This window comes from Microtus oregoni, unplaced genomic scaffold, assembly GCF_018167655.1.
Source record: "Microtus oregoni isolate MIOR12 unplaced genomic scaffold, Mior012 000001F_ref0000356, whole genome shotgun sequence".
Taxonomy (NCBI): Eukaryota; Metazoa; Chordata; class Mammalia; order Rodentia; family Cricetidae; genus Microtus; species Microtus oregoni.
In genome coordinates this window covers 75,831,289-75,856,110 of record NW_024543060.1, presented here as the reverse complement: position 1 = coordinate 75,856,110, position 24,822 = coordinate 75,831,289, and the positions used below count along the sequence as shown (strand labels likewise).

The window sequence follows — 24,822 nt, the reverse complement described above, 5'->3', positions numbered from 1 at the left end:
TTATAAAGAAGACACAATGAAATTGGAAGGACATTTTTATGTAACAGAGGTATCTAATTCTTGGATCCCTCCAATCCATGAACATGCATGCTAGTGACATATCTAATTCTTATGTTATATAATGAAGAGCTTATGTCCTTATTCTTCATTCACTTCTATTTTAACTATAACTGTTAAGTATTTCATAGCACCTCAATAATTATTTGGTAGAGAAATTAGTTAATGAATGAGTCCTTCATACAGAATGCAGGCAATGTGATTTTTGGCTAGTAGATAATCAAGAGGAATATTCAGGGCTGTTAGTCTTGTCATAAGGTCAACATTTTTGCTTATTTTACAATTGCTATTGGAGCAAAAGGATATATACTGTTAGACCTGGAACTGGCTAACTATCTCAGAGGCAAAGGAGACTGACTACTTAGCTAGCAATAACTTGCTGAGCTATCATAGTCCACATGGAATAGCTCATAAGCAATGTCCATCTGGACCCCAACTTCACTCCATCTGGTACGACTTAAAACTGAATGCTTACTGACAAGATTATTTGTTATCCTATAGCGATATAGTGTAAATTATAGCGGTATGCCTATCTTATCTTTCCTCCCCCCTTCTCTCTCTGGTTTTCTTGCTTCACATTCTTCTTTTACTATGTCCTCTTTTCAACCCAGAGTTTATCATAAACTAACAGAAAATGAACAGTCTGTATAATATGTTGTTTAAATTTAAAAACCCCTCATCACCATAGCAAACTTCTGAGCTTCTTATCCATGTGCATAAATGAATGAAATAAGAGCAAATTACTTACATGAAGCAAAATATGTCTGACAACCACATTTTTAAATGTTTATTTAATTCATGTATGTTTGTGTATATTCACATATGTGGTACATGCAGAGGCCAAAAGAGGCTGGGCATTGGAGCTGGAGCTAAAGTTTAGTAAACTACCCAATGTGGATGCTGGGAGCTGAATTCTGTACCTCATCATTGAGCAGCACACACTTTTAACTGCTTATCTATCTCTCCAACCTCTCGCTACTAGTTAGAAGAGTGGTACTCAACTTTCCTAATGCTGCACTCTTTTAATACAGTTCCCCACATTGTGATGACCTCCATCCATAAAATTAATCTTGTCACTACTTCATAAATTTCATTTTTCTACTATTGTGAATCATAAGGTAAAGATCTGTGTTTTCCAGTGGTCTTAGGTGACCCCTGTGAAAGGGTCTTTTGTCCCTCAAAGGGGATACAACCCTTAGATAGAGAAGCATTGACTTATAACAAAATTATCTTTACCACCTTCAAGCTGAAACTTGATATCAAAGGCTGTATAACGACAACTCATGAAGCATTTTAGGATTACTCTAGGTGAAAGCCTGTAATGTGTGTTGGAAGCTTATGGACTGTTCTCAGAAGCAGAATGACACGATAGATGACTTCTGGGAGTCAATTAAAAACAGTGTTGAAATTCAAGGTTTTACCTATCAAATTTTAAATATTTCCTTTTTTAAAATTTGATTTATGCAAAACCTCAAGTTTCTCTTTTTCTTCTCCTTGTACATTTCAGAATGTGTTTTGCAATTGTCTGTCTATAGCAATTGTAATGAATCCTTTATTTTACTCTTATATAGGTGCTGGCTCAAAAGCATTGTTACTATAAACACCTTACCAGTTATTTTACACATAGCATGTTCTTACTAAATGTATGCATGGTACGTGCACACGAGTGAGTGTGCAGGTATATGCATATATTCATGCATATGAACAGGTCTCTAGCGTTTGCAGAACAAGAGCTCTTACCCATTGAGATATCTTCTCAGTATCTGTGATATATGTTTTATTATGTTCAAGTTAATGCCCTAATCATCGTATGATAAACTGAAAGCAAGCGGACATATTAAATTTTTAGTATTCTCAAATAACATTGGAAATTTATTTCTCAAGCTGAGTAATGATGTCCAAATATACTCATGAATCTATGAACATGAAACACTAAATTCATATTTCTTATCAAACAAGGATTGTCTGATTCTCCTTCGTTGAAGAGAAATAAAGTATTGATTCAATTAAAGTTTTGCCCAATCTCACTTGGGAATTTGTGCACAAAAATATATCTAATTCAGGTACTTCTTATATAACCTTAAAATATTACCAGCTATATTTCTTAGTTACACCATGTTATCAATGCCTCTGATTGTTGATCCTTTGGGAAGCTGCCGTCTATCTGCTTTTGCTGGGGCCACTCTGATACAGCCTTCTTCAAAGGTACTGTTTGGGCCAAATCACTTAGAATCCCTTAGGTTATATCAGTGATTAATACTTGCCACACTGCACTGCACTCTTTGGTGGCTTAACTGTCTATTATTAATCGCTATTGGACCTGTGAGATATAAAGTTCTTTAAGGATCATAGTCAATATTTTGCAGTAATTCTTCTGAGTCTGGGAACAATACCAATTGCTGGAGACATTTGGTTATTTGCCATTAATTTATGTACAAGTGAATGTATGATTCCAGGAGAAAAGAAATAGAGGGGGAGGAAGATATAATATTTCATAGTCTTCTATTAGGTTAGAATCATAACTTTTTCCTTGAGAAAGATACACTTATAATATTAATATAGTATGGAGGTCTAAATTTGGGGGGGTTGTTCATGACAGGGTTTCTTTGTGTATTCCTGGCTGTGCTGACACTTGCTTTGTAAACCAGGTTGGCCTCGAACTCAGATATCTGCCTGTCCCTGCCTCCCAAGTTCTGGGTTAAGGCTATGAGTCACCACCACACAGTGAACTAAAGATCTCAGTGAGAGTAATTCACTCCTTCTCATATTTTCATATCATTTGCCTTTATGAAGTCAGTTCCAACCATCCATCTTATATGAATTTTCTCCCATGAAAAATTCTTTAAGACTTACCCAATTTTCTTCAAGAACGTATTTACAAGTGTGTTCTCTTTCTAAGTGATTGAAAAGGTTTTCAAATATAGACATAATCTTGTATTTACCATGAGCAGGAAAGTCCCAGTCAAGCTTATCAGTGGTACTTTTTTTAATATGTAGCTTTTAGTATAATAATTCAAAGTTAATTTTTAGCTCAGTTATAAATTACGTATATGATCATTATTCAGATACTAATTATATTATTTTCACGAACAAATCTATACTCTGCCATATAACAGAACTATTTTATCACTAAAAATATCAAAATTCAACCATGTTCTTTGTGAATTAATGAAAGCCAACACTCATAGGATTGCGTGCTTGAATTTTTGAGTAGTACCATAATGTTTTTTTTAAAACCAATTGTCCATTGGTTTGTGCTTGAGAAGTGAACTCTACTCATGAATCTCTGGTGAACACAACACAAATGTGTAGGGGATTGAAGGAGAATAGAATAAAAAATAAAATGGAAAGACTTCAAGTTTTAAAGCTTTTGTCTTTTGTTTGCTTTCTAAAAAGTATATTATGCCAATTAAATTGAAGTGATGCTTTTATTTCCTCTGCTGAATTTAATTTTAGAATATCGTAACAGATGGACTTCTAAAAATGAATACATCCATTGTTAACGTAAACCTTAGTGCACATTATTTTAAATGATGAACAAGTCGCACCTAGTTTTTTAAAACATTATTGATAGAAGAGCATAAACTGACTAGTTTGAAAACCACATCATTAGACAGAGTGTCTGACCCAGAACTCAGAGCAGAGCTGAGACTTCTCAAGGCTCTTCTGTCCAGGAATATCATGGCTTTTTAGGTCTGACTCAAAGATGATCACTGTGAGGAAACTGTATAAACGTGGTGGATTAAATTTCCTTCTCATTGTTTGCCTTATGCTGTGTACAAGCAAAGTAGGTGCATTTCTCAGTGAACAAGACTGTCGCTGACCAATTATTTAATTTCTACGATGCTCCTGACTTATATAATGATGGGAGGCGAAACCTTGGCCTTGACAACGTCTGTGACTGTAGCAAGTTACACGTGCTTGAAAATATCTAGACCAGAACACCACCTTCCCTGTTTTTATCAGGCAGAGAACAAAAATGATTTATTTCCAAATCAATTTCAGAATAACAAGGTAATTTTATTAACATTATGAAGAGAGAGACATTAAATTGGAGGTCTCTGTTGTGTCCCTCACCTTGGAGATCAGGGAACCTAGTAGAAGAGAAGATTGGAGGAGTTAGAAAGGATGGAGGACACCAGGAGAATATCAGCCACTGAATTAATTAAGCAGGGATCCTATGGGCTCACGGAGACTGATAAGATAATTAATGAGCCGGCATGGGACTATCTATACCAGGTCGTCTGCCTATGTTATAATTGTTAGCTTGGTGTTTTTGTGGTACTCCTAACAGCCGGAGTGTGTGTCTGACTCTTTTCAGCCTCTCTATGAGGGCTTTTGCATTGTCCTGCTGTATCTTTTTTTTTTTTTTTGATGTGTTTAGTTGTTGTCACTTGGAGTCCTACTCTTTTCTGAAGAGGAAATGGAGGGGGAGAGGACTGGTGGAGAAGGGATATTGAGGGGAGCTGAGAGGAGTTGGGGGAAGGGAAACTGTCATTGGGTTGTCTTTATTTTCAATTAAAAATAACATTACTATCTGTATAGAAAAGGACATCGAGGAAGGATTGTATACGTTGACTCCTGTTATGTTTAGAAGAAGGCACCAAAATGTACAAAGTGTGTGCATCATTATTGGGTCTTCCTTCTGCCTCTTTGAAAAGAAAAATATAACCTATTTTATTCCCTCCCTATAAACAAATATGAATGAAAAAAGGCTTTTTATTGACTGAGAGTCTTCAGAAATTCATAGTTGTAGTAAAATAGCTTACTGATGCTTCAAATTTAGCATATACACGAGACTATATCAAATATGTGAATTGCATGAGACTATGTATTTTGTGTAATGTAAAGACATACTGTGTAATGCTGGTGGAATGTAGTGGTGTATTGTAAAGACATATTGTGTAATGCTCTAGTTGGTGAACATTTTTTTTCCCATGAAACTGAAATCGCCAAGAAGTTTCAGGTTTGTGTTTGAGAAGTGAGTTCAGATCACGTTTTGTGTGTCAGGGAGTGGGGATTGTCAAGCACAAAGTGACTGTTTGGGAAGTACCTTGTGTACATGGAGTCTCAGAGAATAAAGAATCCACATCTTTACATGTAGCCTGATCATCACAACATTAAGCCTATACAATCACATTTGAACATTAAACCCATTTGAGAGAATCCCATCAGGGATTAAAAAGAATAGGGAAACTATTAATTGAACAACAACCAAAAATAACAGGATACGATGAATACTTAAATAATTATTGAAAATTATTACCTGCAATAATACAGACAGCAAGTTATTGATATGAGTTAAAATATTTAAAATGTTACTTAAGCTAAGATACTGTAAACAGAAAAAGAGAGAGATAACATTGTGAAGGAGAAAAGAAATAGGAGAATATATAAATATAAACAAATGATTAAAAATGGTACAGACTAGGTAGATCTTTCTTCCCATATTTTCACACTTGGTATGTATGTGCAAACGTTTGTATGTGTATAGTGTGTGTTTGTATGTGTGTGTGTGTTTGTGTGCACATGCATGTGTATTTGTCCCTGCATATGGAGGCCTGAGGTTGATATTGGCAATCATTGTCATTGAGACAAGAGTTCCCAATACAACCTAGAGCACCCTAATATGGTTAGTCCTCTGACTAGCTTGCTCTGGAGATCCTTTCCACCATCTGCCTCTGGAATTACTAGCTTGTTACCGTGCTCCCCAACATTTGCCTTAACCAGTGAGCTATCCTCTCAGTCCTGGCAAACCTCTTATGAATTCCTTTCAATATAACATGAATACTCTTTCATCCTAGAGAAAAAAACAACTCCGTTTCTCAAAATTGCCTTCCCCAGTGCTGAGAGTGTAAGTAAATTATAAAAAGATGCCTTTCTTGGTTTTATTTTTATTTTTATAGTAAGGGTCTTAATTTATACCCTCTTGTATTCATGGACACCCTCTTGCCTCAACCTCCCAATCCAGTACTTCTATTAAGTGTGTACCCAGTGGTAGTAGTTTTTGATCCTACAGTGTCTTTTATCCCCTGTCGCTTCAGCGTAGGTGGTTCCTAGTCCTTGATGGTATATAACCATTTGAACTTAGATATTTTTGCTCAGACAGACTCTTGCCTCATTCCGTTTTATCCCTGACATCTCCACCTTTGAACCACGTGTAAATGGAACATTTATTTTTACATCAAGAAGTTGGCAAGTCACCCAGATCTGATCTTTTATATGGACTGAATAATTGGTTACAGATGTAGAACAATAAACACGTTTAACAAATAATGTCAGGGCTTACAAACACTTTTGAATCTTTCATTAAGAAGTCTATTTATACAAATACCTTTGCTAACTGCTTCATATAAGAAATAAGCTTAATTAAAAGAAATGTGGGACATTTTAAGCATTATCAATATTATATGGTTTAACTAAGGTATAAACTACTGGATAATAAACATATTACATCTGTAATTTTTTTATAGTTCAGGAAAGAGAAAGCATTTGAATTTTCTTGGTAAATATTCCTAGCATTACAGAGATTGAAAGGATTTTATCTGTTGCTTCCCAGCGTCGTAGCTGGTTGTATCATACTTTGATCTATATGAAAGAATTCTCACTTTATAAAGGCTCTAAAAAGACAGAAACAACAACAACAACAACAAAAACCCGAACACCGCTGAAAAGACTGGGAGTACCAGAGAGACTGAGGATTATAAAATAGCAAGAGTGCTACAAACACAGTCTTCAGTTACTAAACGCAGCTTTCAGCACAGAGTGAGTCAAGCTCCGTGTTCGTCAGGAGAGGTCCTCTGAATAGCACTGTGCATGCCTCCCTGAAATGAAACTGTGTGTTATTGGTTAACCAGGATATTTAGCATAATCACTCTGCTAGACTGTGGTGGAGGGAGGTGATTATCACCGGGAACAGATGGGCAAGTCCACGGCACTGCCAGATTCTGCACAAGCTCCGTTTATCGTTGGTTCTTCCTTCTTTCCCTCTGTGTTTTTAATTTTTTTTTTAAAACACTTTACGTTCTAAAGAACTTAGCTGCACGAAAGGTCGGTAGCTGATACCCTTTCAGCTTAGATTTCAAACGTGGACGAAAGCTTTCGAAAGCTATTCCTGTGTATCCAAGAAGGATGGGGCAGATTGCTTTTTACCGGGTAGTCTCCCTCAATGCATGCACGGATTTATCTGCACACTAAGCTCTCGACTCGGCTTCTGTAACTCCTTGTGGATTATATTGTCTCCGTGATCAGAAATGATTTTCTCGGATATGAACACTGTTTCTGGCTCTCCTAAAGTGCACCTTCCTAATGGGACCCGGTTTTACACTTTCCAAGTAAGTGTGCTTTAAATGGTTTCACTACTTAGAAAGTTAATACATAATCAAACTTTAAATAACGAGAAATACTGAAAGGCAGAGTGGAACGTGGGGAAGTATGCAGTGGTTCTATCTATTGAGTGGATAACCTGCATGCACCTTAATCTGTTTTTAAATGTGGAAAGGGGGAGGCAGCTTTGTGAATTCAAGCTGAATAACAGTGAATGCTGTATTTCCTGAGGATTTTTAAGTACTGTCACTTGAAGTTGTGGAGCTGTGTTGCGCCTGTGCTTTCATGACTGCAACGCTTTTATGGAAGAATGCTGGGCAGTTCTGTTCCTTGTGTATCACAGAGTAAAATTTAAAGACATTAATGGAACTTTAAAACCTAAGTCCTCGGCTAAAAAAAGAATGCTATCTTTTATAAACATAGCCTTAGATAATGCCTGTTATCTAATTTTGGTATAGGCGATGCAAAAAGCAATCACTCTTACGGGAGGCTTAAGTGCCATGTTTACTATGCTTTTCAATTTGGGGGTAAAGTAGAAACTAATTAGGAAAGATTTTCTATGTTATCAAAGAGTCACAATGATTTATAGGAGTTGCCTGCCAAATATGCCTCAGTTGCCCAGGAATAAATCAGTTCTCAGTGTAGAAAATGCTTAACTCTAAGCCAAATAAGATCTTTCTTCATTTTAAGGCTCAAAGGTGTATCTTTCAGTATGAAGGTCGACTTTATAATTCTGTGTTATAGTCACCGAGACAATGAGCCTCCTCTCATGGCGTGACTCACATGATGAAACTATAAAAGACTTCTATTTAATTATTGTTTTTTTGTTCTGGAGTCAATACAAAGACATCCAGGGAAAATCTAGTAAGGCTAATTGAGATGTTAGAGGGGACCTCTGTATAAATGAACACTAGATTTCTAGAAGTTTCCTGCTCTTGCAAACTGTAATCAGTAGATACAATTGCTCCCTCCTCTTCCCTTTCTACCTCTTTTTTGAATCGTGTCACCTCTCCTGTTTTGCTCTGAAGTCTACTGATAGCGTGTGTCTGTGTTGTTCCCGAATAGATTCTTTCCTTATTAATGATCTGTTTACTGTGGTGGGTGTTCAAAATGCCACTGCCCTGAGGCTGTGTGCAGAAGCATTACTCCCTCTTCTCTGTGCACAGAGCTATAAACGCTCTTTACAATAACCTGAAGCTGACTGTGGAGGCGACTTCTGACATTTGGAATTCTACCTCTATGTCTCAGGGTTGAAGGGTCAGTGAGTCTCACATGCTCAGTCGTGACACAGGCTACTTAGAATTCCTTCAGTAGAAATCTTGCTGACACCTTCCTCGGCAGGTGATTTTCTCTGAAAATGCAGAGGAAATGTTTCCTTAATGTGATAGCATAGGCAGGTAGAAACTTTCATATTCACATAAAGCATAAATGAGGCCAAATACAAATTCACTTTTCCGACATTTTCCAATTGCATAAAATGTTATCTGGTCTAGAAGTTTGCAGTAACAGGAAATGTGTTAAGTTTGGATGCTTCTCTTTTGGCTGTGATTTAGGATTTTTGTGGTAGATAAAATAATTCTTAAAGCATGAGATAAAGGTTTCATAGTGAACCTTTATTTTTAGTTTCAAAGGGAAGAATTGAATCTTTATTTTTACTTGTGTGACAACCTCTATTTAAGACATTATCTTTCCTTTGGTCCGAGGAGTGTAAAAATTGAAATAAAATAAAATTCTGTAAAAAAAAAAACCCACCATATGTAAAAAAGTACAATGTGAAGAGATTAGTTAAACTCTCAAAATTTAAGTATTATTGAAGTGTGCCTTATGCTTCAGAGAGGAAGCAAGGAATTGGGATTTCAGAGATGACGTACTTAAAATTATGCCACCACAAAGTAACAAATGCAGGGGCATTTGTACACTCCAGCAAGAATAACATAGAAGTTTAGTCTCATCTCTTCATTAAGAATCAAAACCATTCTGATTATTTTTGGAAGTTTATGTTATCAAATTTTGGGTACCATTTAAAATATTTTTATTCAATAATTTCAAGGGTAAAAGAGTGACCAATGAGAAGTGTAACTACATTCTAGGATCAAGATTTTATTTTCATTGCATTTTAATTTAGTAAAATGTATTCATGCTTTTATGCATATCCATGCAAACACATTTTGTGCGAAATAGCTAACACAATTTAAATTATTTTTTTTATGTGTCAATTCTCACTTGTGTTACTATGAATATACAACTATCTACATTTTTCTGTTCAGAGGTTTTGGAACTTGTAGGATGCCAACACACAGTTTGTAAATTTTATTTATTATGTCAAAATTGAAGTCTTAGAGTGTAGTTTCTTGTATTGCCCCCAGAAGGTCCAAAATTAACAAACAAATGTAACCAAAGTGGTATTATTATATTTATACACACCATTGTAAAATACTTTATGATATTCAAATGTACATACATGGAAAATATGTTTTAATAAAAGTTATATATATATATATATATATACTTTCTTTAGATATACATATGAAAACCCACTTAATTTTTCTAATTTTGTGCTTACACATACACAAACAATGTTTTAGCATAATTTTATTATGTCCCTTCCAACTCTGTAATTTACTCTTTGTAAATTACATCTATGTACTCTTAAAACTTTCAGATGGGCTTGGCACAAAATAGGTTATTCATTTCAAAATACTTGTGTCCAATATGAATATCCCCATTTCTTCGACTTTAACAACTTTCAACCAGTAACTGTTCTTTCTTCTCCATTCCTATATTTTATTTATCAAGGTTATTTGTAATAGTTTATTGTAAATAAAAACAGTGTGATATTGTAAAAAAACACAATAAAATTTGCCACAGACTTCCCATATCAAAAGAATTTAACCTCAGGAGATGGGCTTTACTCATTTCTCCTTCAGAGAAACGATTTGTGTCTTTCATTTCTGACTGTGTGTCAAGCCCGTGTGGGAGTGTCTTTCTGCTAATACACAAGAAAAACCAGAACAATTCACATCCCTCTCAGTATGAAAAGAGTAACCTCTCATTTCTGTGGCTAAATGAATTCACATATCCCTTCTTAGGGGATGAAGTCCGTCTTGCTATGCTGTCCTCAAATGGCCTTTGTCACTTAGATCACAGCTCTCCTTACCAGAAAATTGCATGTCTTGTGCTTCCTTGTCTTCTTCTTGCTTTTGCACATTGGAAAGATGTTTTCTTAAAAACTCGTCTCAAAGGCTGTCATTTTCCATAAAGCTTTTATGAATTCCTCCACGCTTTGTTAAATGTGCTTCCTTGGATCACGTCTCCTGTTCATACCACGACTGAAGAAGCTAATCTGTTTTTATGTCATCTGTGGGGCCATTTTATTAACTTGCCTCTAACACATGGATGTCAACAATATCTCCGCTTAGTAAGCAGTGATGATTTGTTAAAGAAGCAATAATTCGTGCATTTGAATGCTTAGGTAGGTAATGAAGCATGACTATATGTTAGTAGGGAAAATAGGTCAGGATAGTTCATTTACATACACGAAAATGTGTTTGATACTAAGTCTTTCTATACAAGATCAACACAGATTATTTAAACATGTAATAGTTACATGAATGACCAAAGAAAATCTTCTATCTTATTAAACTGTACTTGTAATTATATTGTAGTTAGCCAGTACCATTTGGACAGTTTCCTTTATATTCTTTATTATTCTTTACTGAGCTTTTTCTTAAGTTTAATCTAGAGTCATTTTTAATTTAATTTTTTTATTTTTGCAAACTTTAGTCATGACTCCTATATTTCCAACCCTCCCTCTCTGCCCTCTAACTCTCCTGTGTTACCTTTGAACTTCATCTCAAATTCATGGCAGCTTATGCTTTAATTATTGTTGTTACCATTCATCTGTATGCAGGCATGCATTATGTGTGTGTGTGTGTGTGTGTGTGTGTATATATATATATATATGTACATATATATGTGTATGTATAAATACAGCCTGCTGACTCCATTTAATGTTGAATATATGTATAAGTGTTTATGGCTGACCACTTTGGATTGTATAATATATTAGAGAATTAGCCCTGGAAAAGGCAAATTTTCCCTCTCCCCACAGCCACTGATTGCTTACACCTTTCATGCAGTAGCAGAGCCTTCAGAAAGTTGCCACATCCGCAGGACAATTTGTATTATCATTATTATGGTCTTGTTTGAGAAATTATATTCCTAGGATTTCATGGGTGCATCCTTCTTGTCATGTCCAGAAAGAATTGTGGAGCAGCAGGCACCATGGTCTTGTAGTTCTCACTGTCTGTCATTCATTCTCTTCTTTCTCTGCTTCCACTAAGCCCTCAGAATAATAGTGGCCTTATAGAAGCATCCCTTGGGGTTGGGCACTCCATAGTCAGTTGTTCTCCAGATTTAGAGCAGTTTGTGGATTTTCATAATCTCCCCCTGTTATACAAAGAAATTTCTTTGACAACAGGTGAGGGGTACTTGAATTTGGTTGCCTAATAAGAGTTAAAGATAAGACCCTATTATTAAAGCTATCACAGTTAGGGCACAGAATGTGGAGAAACTGACCAAGGACTTACTAAAAACTTGCCCTTTTGGAAACTAGCTCTCATAGTACCTGCAAGTAGAAAGCAAGTTTCAAAGGGATAATAGCAACCAATAGCCACACTGAGCTGTAAAACCCACAAACCACAACAGTGACCACACCAAGATAGTCCCAACAGTATAATGGTAGCACTTTTACTTTGGGGTAACCCACAGATGTCTAATTATTACTCAATAGGAGTGAATCAGCGCCTTCTACCATAAGCCTAGCCAACTGCTCATGGCTGGTTAGGTCATGGACCCTAAGAGGAAATCCCACTATTGCTACTTTCTTAAAACACTGTCATTTCTAACTTCATTCTAAAAACCTACACTATTCCCAAAGATAAGTGTAGAGAGCATCCTTCATCAAGATAGAGTATTTAAAATTGATTGAACTGTATTTTCATATTTAAGAGATGAGATTTGCATTTGAAATCTGTAAGAGGTAAAATGAGTAGTCTTGAAGTCTCAATTGCCTTCAGAGCTCTCACTCTGGAGATGTCATTGGTAATTGATGTGTAGAATATATCTTTATAATCAAACTTTTGACAGGGTAATTCTGAGCTTTTAGAAAAGTGCCAGATCTTGTATTTTTTCTTATCATTTTGTTGTTACCCGATAATCCAACTTTATATTTGTGTTTGGGCTCACAGACATTTCATTGATAACTTGAGATGTATCTGTAGATACTTGTGAAAAGGCTTTGCACAAGTGTGATTAACCACAACGACAAAATGTGAAGCCAACCAAACCTTACTACAGTCCTGAGAAAAAGACACTCCATGTCTCCCGGGTTATGTAGTAACACTGGCTAAAATTCAGCTAAATTAATCTGTAATTCTCTTTTTATTGTTGGGCCTATATGCAGTGTGATAATCAGGGTAACTGTGGCTTCTTAAAACAATTTGGGCAATGATCTTCCTGTTTCTCTTTTGTGGAATAGCTTAATGAGTATTAACATCAATTCTTTTTTGAAAGTCTGATAGAATTCTAAGCAAAACCATCTGGACTTTGTTTTGGTTGATAGACTTTTAACTACTGCTTCTATTTCAGCGGGGGGGGGGGGGTGTTATAGGTTTGTTTAAATTCCGTAGGAAATCTTGATTTAACTTTGATAAGTGGTATGTAGAGCTTGAAGAACATCTGTCCAGGCCCTTCTGGTATTTAGATTCTCCATTGAGAAGGCAGGTGAAATTCTAATACATCTACCATCATTTGTAACATACATACAGTCTTGTCTTTTTTGGAGTGTGTTCTGTTCCTTGGTTTCTGTTGCCCTCTCTGTTTCTTAGGAGAGTATGGTTGCTGTGTATTGGCCAGTCAAAAGTTCTTCTGGGACCTTGTTAGGTGTGGCCACTGGGAGTTCCAGATAAAATGTGGTTGTTATTGGGAACTGATAGAAATAGGGATGGGCTATTATGTAGTGGCTGAGTGATTACACAAGAAGGAAGAAAGCAAGCTGCCCCACCAGGAACTGCTTAGTCCCTGGGAGCAGCAGGTGAGGAGGAGCTGAACCACGTGGTTTGCTAAAGAGCTGGGCATGAGACTGTGGGTTTGGACTTGAGAATGGAAAGAGGGAGAGGTGAAGATATATAGTTAGCCTATCTGCTTTGTTGGCTGGAATGAACTGCAGGTTATCAGGGAGTGGTTGCTCGAGTTGGTGACAGTGACAAAGCAATGAACAAGGGGGAGGGAATTATTATAATGCTAGATGATATAAAATAAAAATTAAAAATACTTGGTTCACTCCAGCTAGGGAAGCAGATAACCTAACCACAGCTTTTTACTGCTCCCTGGGCTCCTCCAAATCCAGTCCCCTAATCTCATCTCCAATTCTGCAGCAGGACACGTGATGTGTACCCCACCCCCTCTTCCAACCTCATCTCCAATGGTTCACACAGTTCCCCCTTAACTGCCTCCTTGATTTAGTTACACGGCATCTCCTCATATCATATTTAAGAATAGTTTCCCAGTTGGAAAAACGTTTGTGTTTTTTTGTTTGTTTTCCTCATTATCAAGTTGCTAGTATACTTATGTCTTAGAATTGCACGTAAAGACGTATGAAGTACGTAACTATGGAATATTTAGCACATAAAATACTTAACTCAATATTTAACAATGCTCCATGTCACTGGGACTAAACACAGAAATCAGTGAATGGTATAGATGGTGTTTAAATTAAAGCAGTTCATAGACTCTGTATGGGGGCCAGAGACTAGACAATGAAGATGTGTAAGTTCTAGACCATAGCAGATGTTACCCGGGTAGTGTGTCTCTGAAATAGGTTCTATGAAATTTTATGAGCTTCTGAATGCAGGAGACTGGAGAGTTCAAGGCAACACTGTAGAATCCAACATTTCCAGTGAACGAGAGAGTTATGGAGGGTAGGTTTAGAAACCAATGTAGGAAATTAAGTTGTTGACTGACTGACGATTAGAAAGACATCTTTGGCTCTCAGGAGAGGGCTCTGTCTAAGTGGTGTCCGCTTATAGAGTGGCTGAACCATTATAAAGTGGGTTGAATGAATGGGACCCTTAGAACAGATAGGCAGACTGTCACTCTTGGAGGCTCTATACTTGTTTGTTTTCATGTTTCTCCTTATTCTTCCACCCAACTTCTTGAATATCGTGCTGTGTCTCAGGTTATGTGCTCCCCTAAATTCTGAAGAACTTGAGCATATATAATTGTGTGTTTTTTCTCAGACACACAATGAATCGTACATTGTCCTCACTGCATTCAAGAATTTTATCTCTGAATCTGATTCAAACTATAAGCTCTTGTTATTATTTTCAGTTTTTAATTATGTTTATTGATTTGTGTGTGTGTGTGTGTGTGTGTGTGTGTGTGTGTGTGTATAGTCTGTGTGTGCTACCACATGTGTGACAAGGTCAGAAGTTGACTTCCAGACTTTGGTTCTCACATTGTCCAGTGTGTGTGTGTGGGATCAGAGTGGGACTTGGCAACAAGTGTATATTTTTCCTTACAAAGTCATCTTGCTGGTCCTCTTCTTCTAATCTTCCATTTGATATTTATGTCCAAGTACTAATACCATTCTATACCACATTTAGGTTTTTTGTTCACTTTAGTATGATCCTTCTAAGACAAAAATCTGCGGAGGCTGTCATCAGCCTTCCACCAGAACTCTCCCTTCTCTTCCTTCTATACCATGAGAATACTAATGTTACAGTGCCTGCCTTATTTTGGTTTTTTCTTCACATGTCTTCACTATTATATAACTTTAGATTTGTTTACTGAAGCATAGACTAAGGCATGTCTAGAGAGGCTGCTTCTACTCTTTGAGTAAATGGATGAATGAGTCTTCTATTCATTAATCTCACAAAATACCTGACTGAATTCCCAGTTTAAAAAAAGATTATAGTAATGTTTAGTAAAACATATTTTGTTTTTACTAACTCTGAAGTCTCGGTAGCATATTGTTCTGTTAAGTACACAAGTACAAAAGGTTTTAACTTTAGGATACATGTAAATTACCATTGTGTATTGATTAAGATACACAATTCATTTTCCAAATACATTATAAACTTTTTCTATTTTTTCATGGTAAACATTCCCAGTATGTTCCATGCTTTCCCTTATGTATCTTCAGTGTATTATATTTATATTAAGAAGATTTGCCCAAATTTAAATAGAATCATATGTAAGGTCATGTCTTTGGAAATGAGTCAGTGCTCTATAAGGAGGTCACAGCAATAAGTATGTATGGATATTAGCAAGGGAACTGTTCTTAGAGTGCACTTATTACATTTCGGGAAACTACATTGCTTAGTCATGGGGTCTTCATGATTCAATGGAACACATAATATCTGGAAATTCTATAGAAAATTTATAAATATTTACATGCAATTAAAACTACCTTATTTTTGAAGAATGTAATTATAGCATTGTTTTATAAAGTGCATGAAGCTGCATATAATCATACAAAACATTTATGTGATATTAGCCAGACTCAGAAAAATAATTCATCTCTTTTCATTCACATGTAACATTTTGGTTTATATATGCATATATTTAACATACATACATAATGAAATTAGAAGATTAAGAGAAGAAGAGATTTTAATGGAAAACAGAGGTAGAAACAAGAGAGTAAGTGAGAGTCAACAACAGCAAAATCTGTAATATTACCCTCACCCTGTTTTAATGGATGGGATCTTTTTTAAATTATAAACATACTATACTTCACAATCGTGTTTTCTTCTTTCTATAAAAGAAATGCTAAATGGGCACTAGCATAATATAAAGTATTTAATACAAAAGATGTGTTGGCTTATTAAAATATATTTATTCTCTAATATCCTTAATTCCATGAACTCTTTTGCTTATAAATTATTTGTTTTTCTGAAATTAATACTAAGGACATTTTGAAAGCATTCTTAGATATTATTTACTAATATATTCTTTTGAATTTTTTCCTTTATATTAGAAATTACAATATGATTACATAATGTCCCCCTCTCTTTCCTCCTTACATCCTTTCAATGTACCCCTTCTTGTTTTCTTTTACATTTATGGCCTTTTTAAAATTAGTTTTTTTTAAATTCACTCTGTGGTCTCTTGTATTCTCATTATTATTTTGCCTTGTACAGTTTTACATTAAAAATGCAATTTGTAAAATTAATGGAGAACTTTAAAATATTTACAGATTAGAAGAACACAATATGGAAAAAACTGAGAAAGTTTGTATTAATGAGTGTCAAATGACAATGTTATTAGCGCTTAAAAACATCTTAATTCATAATTTAAATTTCATCCTAAGGCAGCAGTTGGTAAAATGAAGTGGTAAACTAGATAATGTCACTAAGAAGCAATGAACATTAGCTAATTCTTAGAGTGGGTATTTGCGACTTTAATTATGTTGCTGAAGGAAACAAGATTCATAGAAAGCAACCATATAATTTGGCTGATTTCTGTGAAAAAAATTAGTGTCATAGCAAGACTTTGGGTGACATCATTATGAACAGTGACTGTCTTAATTACTTTATTGTGTTGTGATAAGACTCCATGATCAAGACAACTTATAGAAGAAAAAGCTTATTAAAGCTTAGAGGTTTGGAGGATGAGTTCATGACCGCCATGGCTGGAAGCATGACTTCAGGATGAGTTCATGACCGCCATGGCTGGAAGCATGACATCAGGCACACAGGAGTTGCACTTGAGCAGCAGGTGAGAGCTCACACCCCTCCCATTAATCACAATATTTAAATGGGCAGTTTATTAGATTAAAAATAGCGCACACAAGATTACAGAATATTTATTGACAAAAACACCACAGACATATTTTTACAAACTATAAAAAAATCCATGAGTAATTCTAATTTCATAAGAACTGATGATGAAACAAAAAATTGCTATGTGTTTTCCTGAAATTACCCTAAATGGCCATAAAAGCACAGACTATATAATGCCATCATATTACAAATCATGAAATTTAGCCTCAAAACTCATCATTCAACAGAATGTTCTCTGCTCGTGCCTCTCACTCTCCTTTTAAAAAACAATTTCATTGAATATAGATTTTTTTTCATAAAGTATGGTCTCCTTTTCCCCTATTCTTCTCAGTTCCTCCCTACTTCTCCTCCCATCTGGATCCACACCCTTCAGTCTCTCCTTAGAGAGAAAACACAAGTATCTAAAGAAAAATAGTAAAATAAGAGAAGCTAAAAAACAGAGAGAAACATTGGAAATGATGCAAGTTTTTTCAAACCTCAAAAATCACCCCAGGGTCACACTTCGTCCAACAACAACAACAAAAGAATGCCTTCTAATCATTCCCAAATAGTTCTACCAACTGGGGACTAGATAGTCACACACATGTGCTCTTCTCATTCAAATCCCCAGAGTGACACATGTCAAACGTATTGTTTCTTTCCATCTCATGTTTTCATTTATCTCATTTATCACATTTTTGGAAAATTTAAAAGAAAAACCTTCATAAAAAATGTCATAAATTTATTATCTTTGATGTGTTCTATCTCATCATTTAACTAGGTTGCTTAATACAATTTTTGTATTTGGACAGCATACCATGTACAAAGAATCACATTTTAACAATGATGCAATGGAATTTAAATGTTTTCATACTTGTGTACTTATTGAGGAAATACTAAGAATTTGCTTTACATTTGATTTGTATTTTAAGGAATAAATAATCTAGTACATATTAGGTCAAATTGAAGCAGTGTGGCATAATGCAAAAAGATTGAGTTAACTACAATTTTTGATTTTAAGTATGTTGAATTTTTATTCATTATGAGTATTAGATTTTTATTCATCAATTGATTTCAAAATACCTCAAACAAATAAGCAGAAAATATTTTGAACCATGGATTTGATTCACACTGGCTGGCTGGTCTAGATACCAATCTAAGAAGTTGTGTTAGTCATTCCCTTTTTGGGGCTTTCTCTAGATGTTTTCTGTCTTTTTCTTCTTCAGCTGCAACACATGATATGGCTCCTTCATATTGTCCTTTATTCTCATGTTTGATCATACATATGTTTACACACTCAATGGAATCTGTCACTTAAGATGGTCACGGATGTTGGCATGATTCTCTTTTCATTAGAAGGTTTGATGGACAAGCTGTTCCCTGAAATAATCTGGTATGCTAGAAATGGAAATGACTGGTTTGCTTTAATATCCCCAACATGCTGGCAAAAGCACTCTCATGGTAAAAAGGTCTATTTTCATGGGGATGCAGTTTATCCTTGTAAGGAATACATGGGCAGCAGACAGGAAAGGAGAAAAAGACCGGATGGTCACAGGAAGAAGGAAGTGAATCAGAAGTAGGAGCTGATGTACAAAAAATCGCTAGACTTGTCCAGCAGCAGCTCCCTTCTTTCAGCAAGTCTGCACCTCCCCAAGGAGCCAAAATCATCTCAAAAATCCTGCCAGCTGGACCCTAAAGCGTTCAATCAAGAGTGCCTATGGGAGAAAAATTTCACAATAAAAGTACAGTATCCACCTTACTTAAAAATAAGCAGTTCTGAGTTACTTGGGTTTTAATGCTGAATTCACAATGATTCTGACCATGTTTATTTACACTGATTCTGGCTATGAAGTCTAATTTGAACTACTCATATAATTCTCAAGTACATGAACTTCCACTTGAGTCCATGACTCTTCCACTCTCATAAGCATCTATTCCAAACAGCTTATCAGCTAACGGATAAAACTCCATGCTCACATCCCTCTCAGTGCTGGCATTTGGCTTATCTTGGCTGCAGACAGGTACTGGGGCTTGCTGCCAACTTATATGTAGCTGCCACGTAGGATCCAGAAAACACTGTCTTCTTGTAGTCATTCATCCCTTCTGGATCATTTCACCAGTTCTGCAGAACGAACCCTGAGCATTGGGAAGAGGGGTTGAAATATAGAGTTGAGAATTCTGCAGTATTTTATTCTTTGCATTGTAGACAGCTGTGAGCCTGTGTTAGTCACCATCTACTCCAGTAAGATCTCTGATGGAGTTGAGAGACACATTAATATATGTGTATAATGATAAGTCATTTCAAAACAGCCATGTATTAGAACAAAAGATGTAGTGAGTACATACCATGTTTGTCTTTCTGAGTCTGGGCTACTTTATTCAGGATGGTTTTTCTAGTTCGATCCATTTGCCTATAAATTTTAAGATGACATTGTTTTTTTTTTAACAACTGAATAGTATTCTATTGTGTAAATATACCACATTAAGAAAATTCTCAAGAATCTACAAGGATGATCCCAGATAAGACCCTAAGCAATAGTTGAGAGGGTAACTGAACTGGCCTTCCCATGTTATCAGATGATGACTGTATTAATTGTCATTATTGAGCCTTTATCCAGTAACTGATGGAAACAGATGCAGAGACACACAACCAAACACTGGACCAAGCTCCCAGAGTCTAGTCAAGAAGAGGGAGGAGCAAAAGGATCTAGACCTTGATGAGGATACCAATAGATACACCTGATAGGAGCTAGTGGAATGACAATGGATGAACCTACATAGGACCAAACTAGGCCCTCTGAATGTGGGTGACAGTTGTGTGACCGGGGAAGTCTGTGGAGTCACTGACAGTGGGACCAGGACTTATCTCTAGTGCTTGAACTGGCTTTTTGAAGCCAGTTCTTTTTGGAGGAATATCTTCCTCAGCCTAGACATAGGAGGAAAGCCTTGGTCCTGCCTCAGAGAGATATGCCAGACTTTGTTGATTCCCCATGGGAAGCTTTACCCTCTCTGAGAAGTTCAAGAGGTATGTGGGGGAAGCAAAAGGAGGGGAAGGAGTGGGAACTGAAATTGTTATGTAAAATGTGAACAGATTATTTTAAAATTATAATATTAATAAAAACATAGTAGAAATAGATTCTCTATTGGTGCCAGTGACTTATATGTATCTATGGGATTTTGGCTCAATAATGATGTCAGAAAGGGTTTCTTATTGTAGACCAGGACTTAAATTCAATGAGAAAGATGTTTACTCTATGATATTCTTGCCACTATTGCACTAGCGAACATGTCCTGTTACATCAGTCATAGTTTCATCTCCCAGAGTTCATAGGTGGGTGAGACTGAGGGTACCTTTCTCAGAATTCATTTAGAATTCACAAAATGCTATCAAAATCTATGTGCTTCATGTGAACTCTCCTTCACTTGCGATTTTGAATGTTCCATTTCTATTGTATCTGTGCACTATCGTGTTTTCAAATCAGCTTTAGTTTTATTTTATTATTTCTTACTCTATGACAAATTATATGTTCAATAGCAGCAGGTCCTTATTAAGTGAAATAATTTAATTTGAGTTCTGTAACACCTAACTACTTCTCAGTCTCCACTGTGTGCTGGAAAGATGGCCATCTCTCTCTGTGACTTCAGTTTTCTCATCTGTAGTATGGGGATGATTACAACAATCCCAACCTCAAGGGGTAGTCATTAAGGTAAAGAGGGTCTACATGCACGTGATTATCACTGAATCACGACACACAACTAGAAACCAAATGAACAGTCAGTTTTAATTTTAATATTAAAATATAAACATTTTAGTACAATGTCTCATTCCTCTGAAATTTAATTGCTGTTAACTGTAGACAAAATTTATAACGTAACTTTTATGTTACTAAGTGAATTTTTTATATCTCTTACACTTCATAAGTGGAAGAAAAAAGATCCTTGTAAGAGTTATATGAATTCTCAAACCCCCATATGCAAAATCATCTCAACAAATGCAGCCCACCAACTGCTACCTACAGAGATGACTCAAAAATATGTAGGGACCACAGAGTTGAAATTCTTGAATACGTATCAGGTGAAGATACATATGCAGAAATGATACAAAATGGAAATGTTGGACAGTATAGCAAGTGCTTAAAGAACTATAAAGAGTGCCCTCTGTGTGAAGGACAACAGATAAGAGATGAGTAGATTAACTATCTACCAAGCCTCCCTTCATGTAGAATTACATTGATGCCGAAAAATATGCTTTGATTTGTTGTGACGATGTCATTTAGAAATGTCTGTCATCGGCCAATTTTTAACTTTAATCAATATATGCATTTTGAGGAGTCAAAAAATAAACTAGTTAAATTGGGGGGTCAGCCCTCAGTAATTAGAACCCTTAGGTAGTGCTTCCTTTAAAGCATATGTTTGCCAAAATGTTTCCAAATTGAGAGAATAGATTGCCATGTCAAGACTGATATTCATCTGTTGTTAATTAATGATGCATCTGTCACTCAGAAACTGTGCAAAATGGAAGAAGTGCACGAGATTAGCCCCTACCAGAAGTGTGACAATTTCCCTATTAGACTTGCAACTTCTAATTCTAACATGATTAAAACGACAAATGTGTTTTGCTCTGCATTTCCTGGAACAATATATATACTCTAAAAAGAATGGAAATTTTATTTTGCTCAAAGTTTCGAAGTTTTTGGCTTATGGTTTATCATCCTCATGGCTTTGGGGCCTGTGAACCATCAAACCAACGTGGTGGAAAGGTGACACAGTAAGCTACTCACATCATGGTGCCCAAGGAGCATTAAAAGTGATAAGTAAAAGGATTCAGTCTCAGCATCCCTTTCAAGGGCGTATATCCAGTGATGCTCTCTCAAGGATGCACCTCTTAACTACCAATTTCAGTAGCACCACAAGCAGGCTACCCAAGCTCTTACAACAGACTTTGGGAATCCGGAGCATAGTAAGTGGGTCTGGAGATGTAACTTAGTGTCAAAATATTTTCTATGTTTTCAGTCTCCTGAACATCCAAAAAAAAAAAAGCAAGCAAGGGGGCAAAGAAAACAGCAACTGTTTCTGAGAAGAAAGGAGTTGTGTGGCTGCTACTTCTGCACAATGCACAAATACCCTGACCCATCATCTCTAATGCACTGGGTTGTTGCCTGGATGTTCACAATTGATTTAAAAAAATTAGTAACAGTCACTACAATCTCATGAGAAAACTGAGATTTTAAAATAGTCATGGAGGAAACATTAGTTCATTTCTTGACTTGGAAAACAGTCACTTGGAACTTATCTCAGTGTCTTGATTTTGAAATTAAATTAAATGAGTAGAAAAAATTAGGGATCTTATTATGAGGTAAAATAAATGACACTTTAAAAAATATTCAACCTAGTATATACAAGTGTACTCTGAATTCCTGAATGATTGCTCTTGAGAAAAGTCTCCATCTCTTGCTTTGATTATGTTTATTCATATTTATTTTTTTGATTTTTTTGATTTTTTGAGACAGGGTTTCTCCGTAGCTTTTTGGTTGCTGTCCTGGAACTAGCTCTTGTAGACCAGGCTGGCCTCGAACTCACAGGGATCTGCCTGCCTCTGCCTCCCAAGTGCTGGGATTAAAGGCGTGTGCCACCACCGCCCGGCTTCATATTTATTTATTTATTTTTGCTATGTTAAAACATGTAATAGTTACTCTTCTGGCTTTGAATGATATCCTTGAGGTACGCACAGAGCAAAAGTATTTGTTAAGTGACTATATGGTTTGATTAAAAAAGTTCATATTGAAATCATAATTTCCTTTAATTTGGTCCCTTCTCTGTGATTTTGGGCAAACTGTTTGCTTTGAGCATTATTTGTTTTACAATATCAACAACTGTACAATAGCCAGACGGTGTTGGCACATACCTTTAATCTCAGCCCTCGGGAGGGAGCGGCAGGCAGATCTCTGTGTGTTTGAGAGCAGCCTAATCTACAGAACAAATTCTGGGATAGCCAGAACTACTCAAGAGACCCAGTCTCACTACCCCCACAAAAAATGTAGAAGTGTAGAAATATAGTTAAAATTTTAAATGAAATGAATTTATCACTTATAACAATATAATAATAACCTTTTGTGTGTAGTGTTTAGGATCAAGCTGATGGTTTCATATATATTAAAAACACTTTATCATTGAATTACACCTCAGCCCTAGAGTAATTGTGTATTAAAAATAATTATCTCATGATCATCATGTAGATGACAGTAATGCAATAATAATATTAAAATAACTGACATGGTAACTACCCTTTGGGATAATTCACTAGTGATCTTTATCTCCTAAAGTCTGTGACTTTGTTTAGAGCCTGTCAGTAAATTAGAACTGATTCTGTGTGAATCTTATTATAAGATGCGAGTGGTAGACTGAGCCTTTCACAGCTCTACCTTCTGCCTAGTCTCCTTAGTATTTCTCTTAAACGGATGGCCACACTGTCAAGATTCTCAGGCAGCACTGTGGCAGTGCTCACGTAGGGAAGTACCCAGGCTCCCAAGCATTGCCAGCACCAACTTCCGGTCAAGTGAATGAAGCACCATGGAAATGCAACCCACAAACCAAACCTTCGCTAGACCCCCCAAAGCTGACCTCTGCTAGCTCATGAGAGGTCTATAGGCAGAATCACTTGACTGCTTGCAATATCCAATACCTACAGTCCTGATGAGTGAGGGTTGAAAAAAAAAACACTTTGGGAAGATATGTTGTGGAAACATAGCTAACTGATACAAGTGCTAAGATGGACAGAGCAACTGTATTTAGCATTCCATAAGGTAACCTATTTGTCCCCTGTATGTGTTTTATTTTCCTTAATTCAACTTCCATAGGAAAAATTTAAATCTCTCCCTATCCAATTTATCTTTGCTCCTCAAATTACCAAAAACATTTTTCCCTTACAAAGGCTTTGATTTTAGAACTCTAGTATCTTTTACATTTTCTAACTCCCATCAGCTTCTGTTCCCAAGATTACCTCTCATGCTGTCTATTTATGAGATTATAGTTTAATTACACTGTTTTACCTTCCTTTCCCTCCCTCCAAACCTTCTCATATACCTGTCCCTGTCCTTCAAATTTATAGCTGCTTTTTTATTCATTAATTGTCATTGCATGCATTTGACTTCACACAATAAACATGTATATTGTGAGTGAGGTTATTGAATGTTTCCTCTTTTGAGCTCCTGTGACATTTGCATGATCTAAATCTGTTTGTACAGAGAGTAAATGAGAATTCATGGTACATGCCATCTGCAGTAGCTTTTCCTGGTAGAAACCACACACAGCTGGTGATACTGACTGGTGATACTGCTGCATAGTACTATGTCTCAGAGATGATTCTTCCTGCTGGAGGTAATCAGGCTAAAAAGAGGATCCACAAAGATGAATGGAGGCAGTGACTGAATATTTTTAAAATTTGAATATTTTCTTTTTGTAGAATATGAATTTTCCTTCCTTACAAGAAAAACTTGAATTGTAGTCAGCCTGTTAATTGAAATAATGAAGTTATGAGAGACAAACTAACGTTTCTCTTCTTTGGGTAAGATACCATGGTGTAGAGAGCTTCAATTCTTGTTAAAGTGACACTATA

At 36.0% G+C, this 24,822-nt stretch overlaps 1 protein-coding gene across 25 annotated transcripts in view; it reads left to right on the top strand.

The window, feature by feature from the left end:
- Ppfia2 (PTPRF interacting protein alpha 2) overlaps positions 1–24,822 on the top strand; it is a 346,500-nt gene that overhangs the window by 120,749 nt on the left and 200,929 nt on the right. For 7 of the 25 annotated variants that reach the window (XM_041668419.1, XM_041668414.1, XM_041668389.1 and 4 more), the window contains exon 1: positions 7,034–7,391. The exons of 16 other annotated variants lie outside the window; for them this stretch is intronic. In XM_041668419.1, coding sequence (XP_041524353.1) covers positions 7,311–7,391 — 81 coding nt within the window. In that variant the 5' untranslated portion in view covers positions 7,034–7,310. Of the gene's footprint in view, positions 1–7,032; positions 7,392–24,822 lie in introns of those variants that run through there. 2 more of the 25 variants (XM_041668427.1, XM_041668372.1) reach the window with 2 other exon arrangements.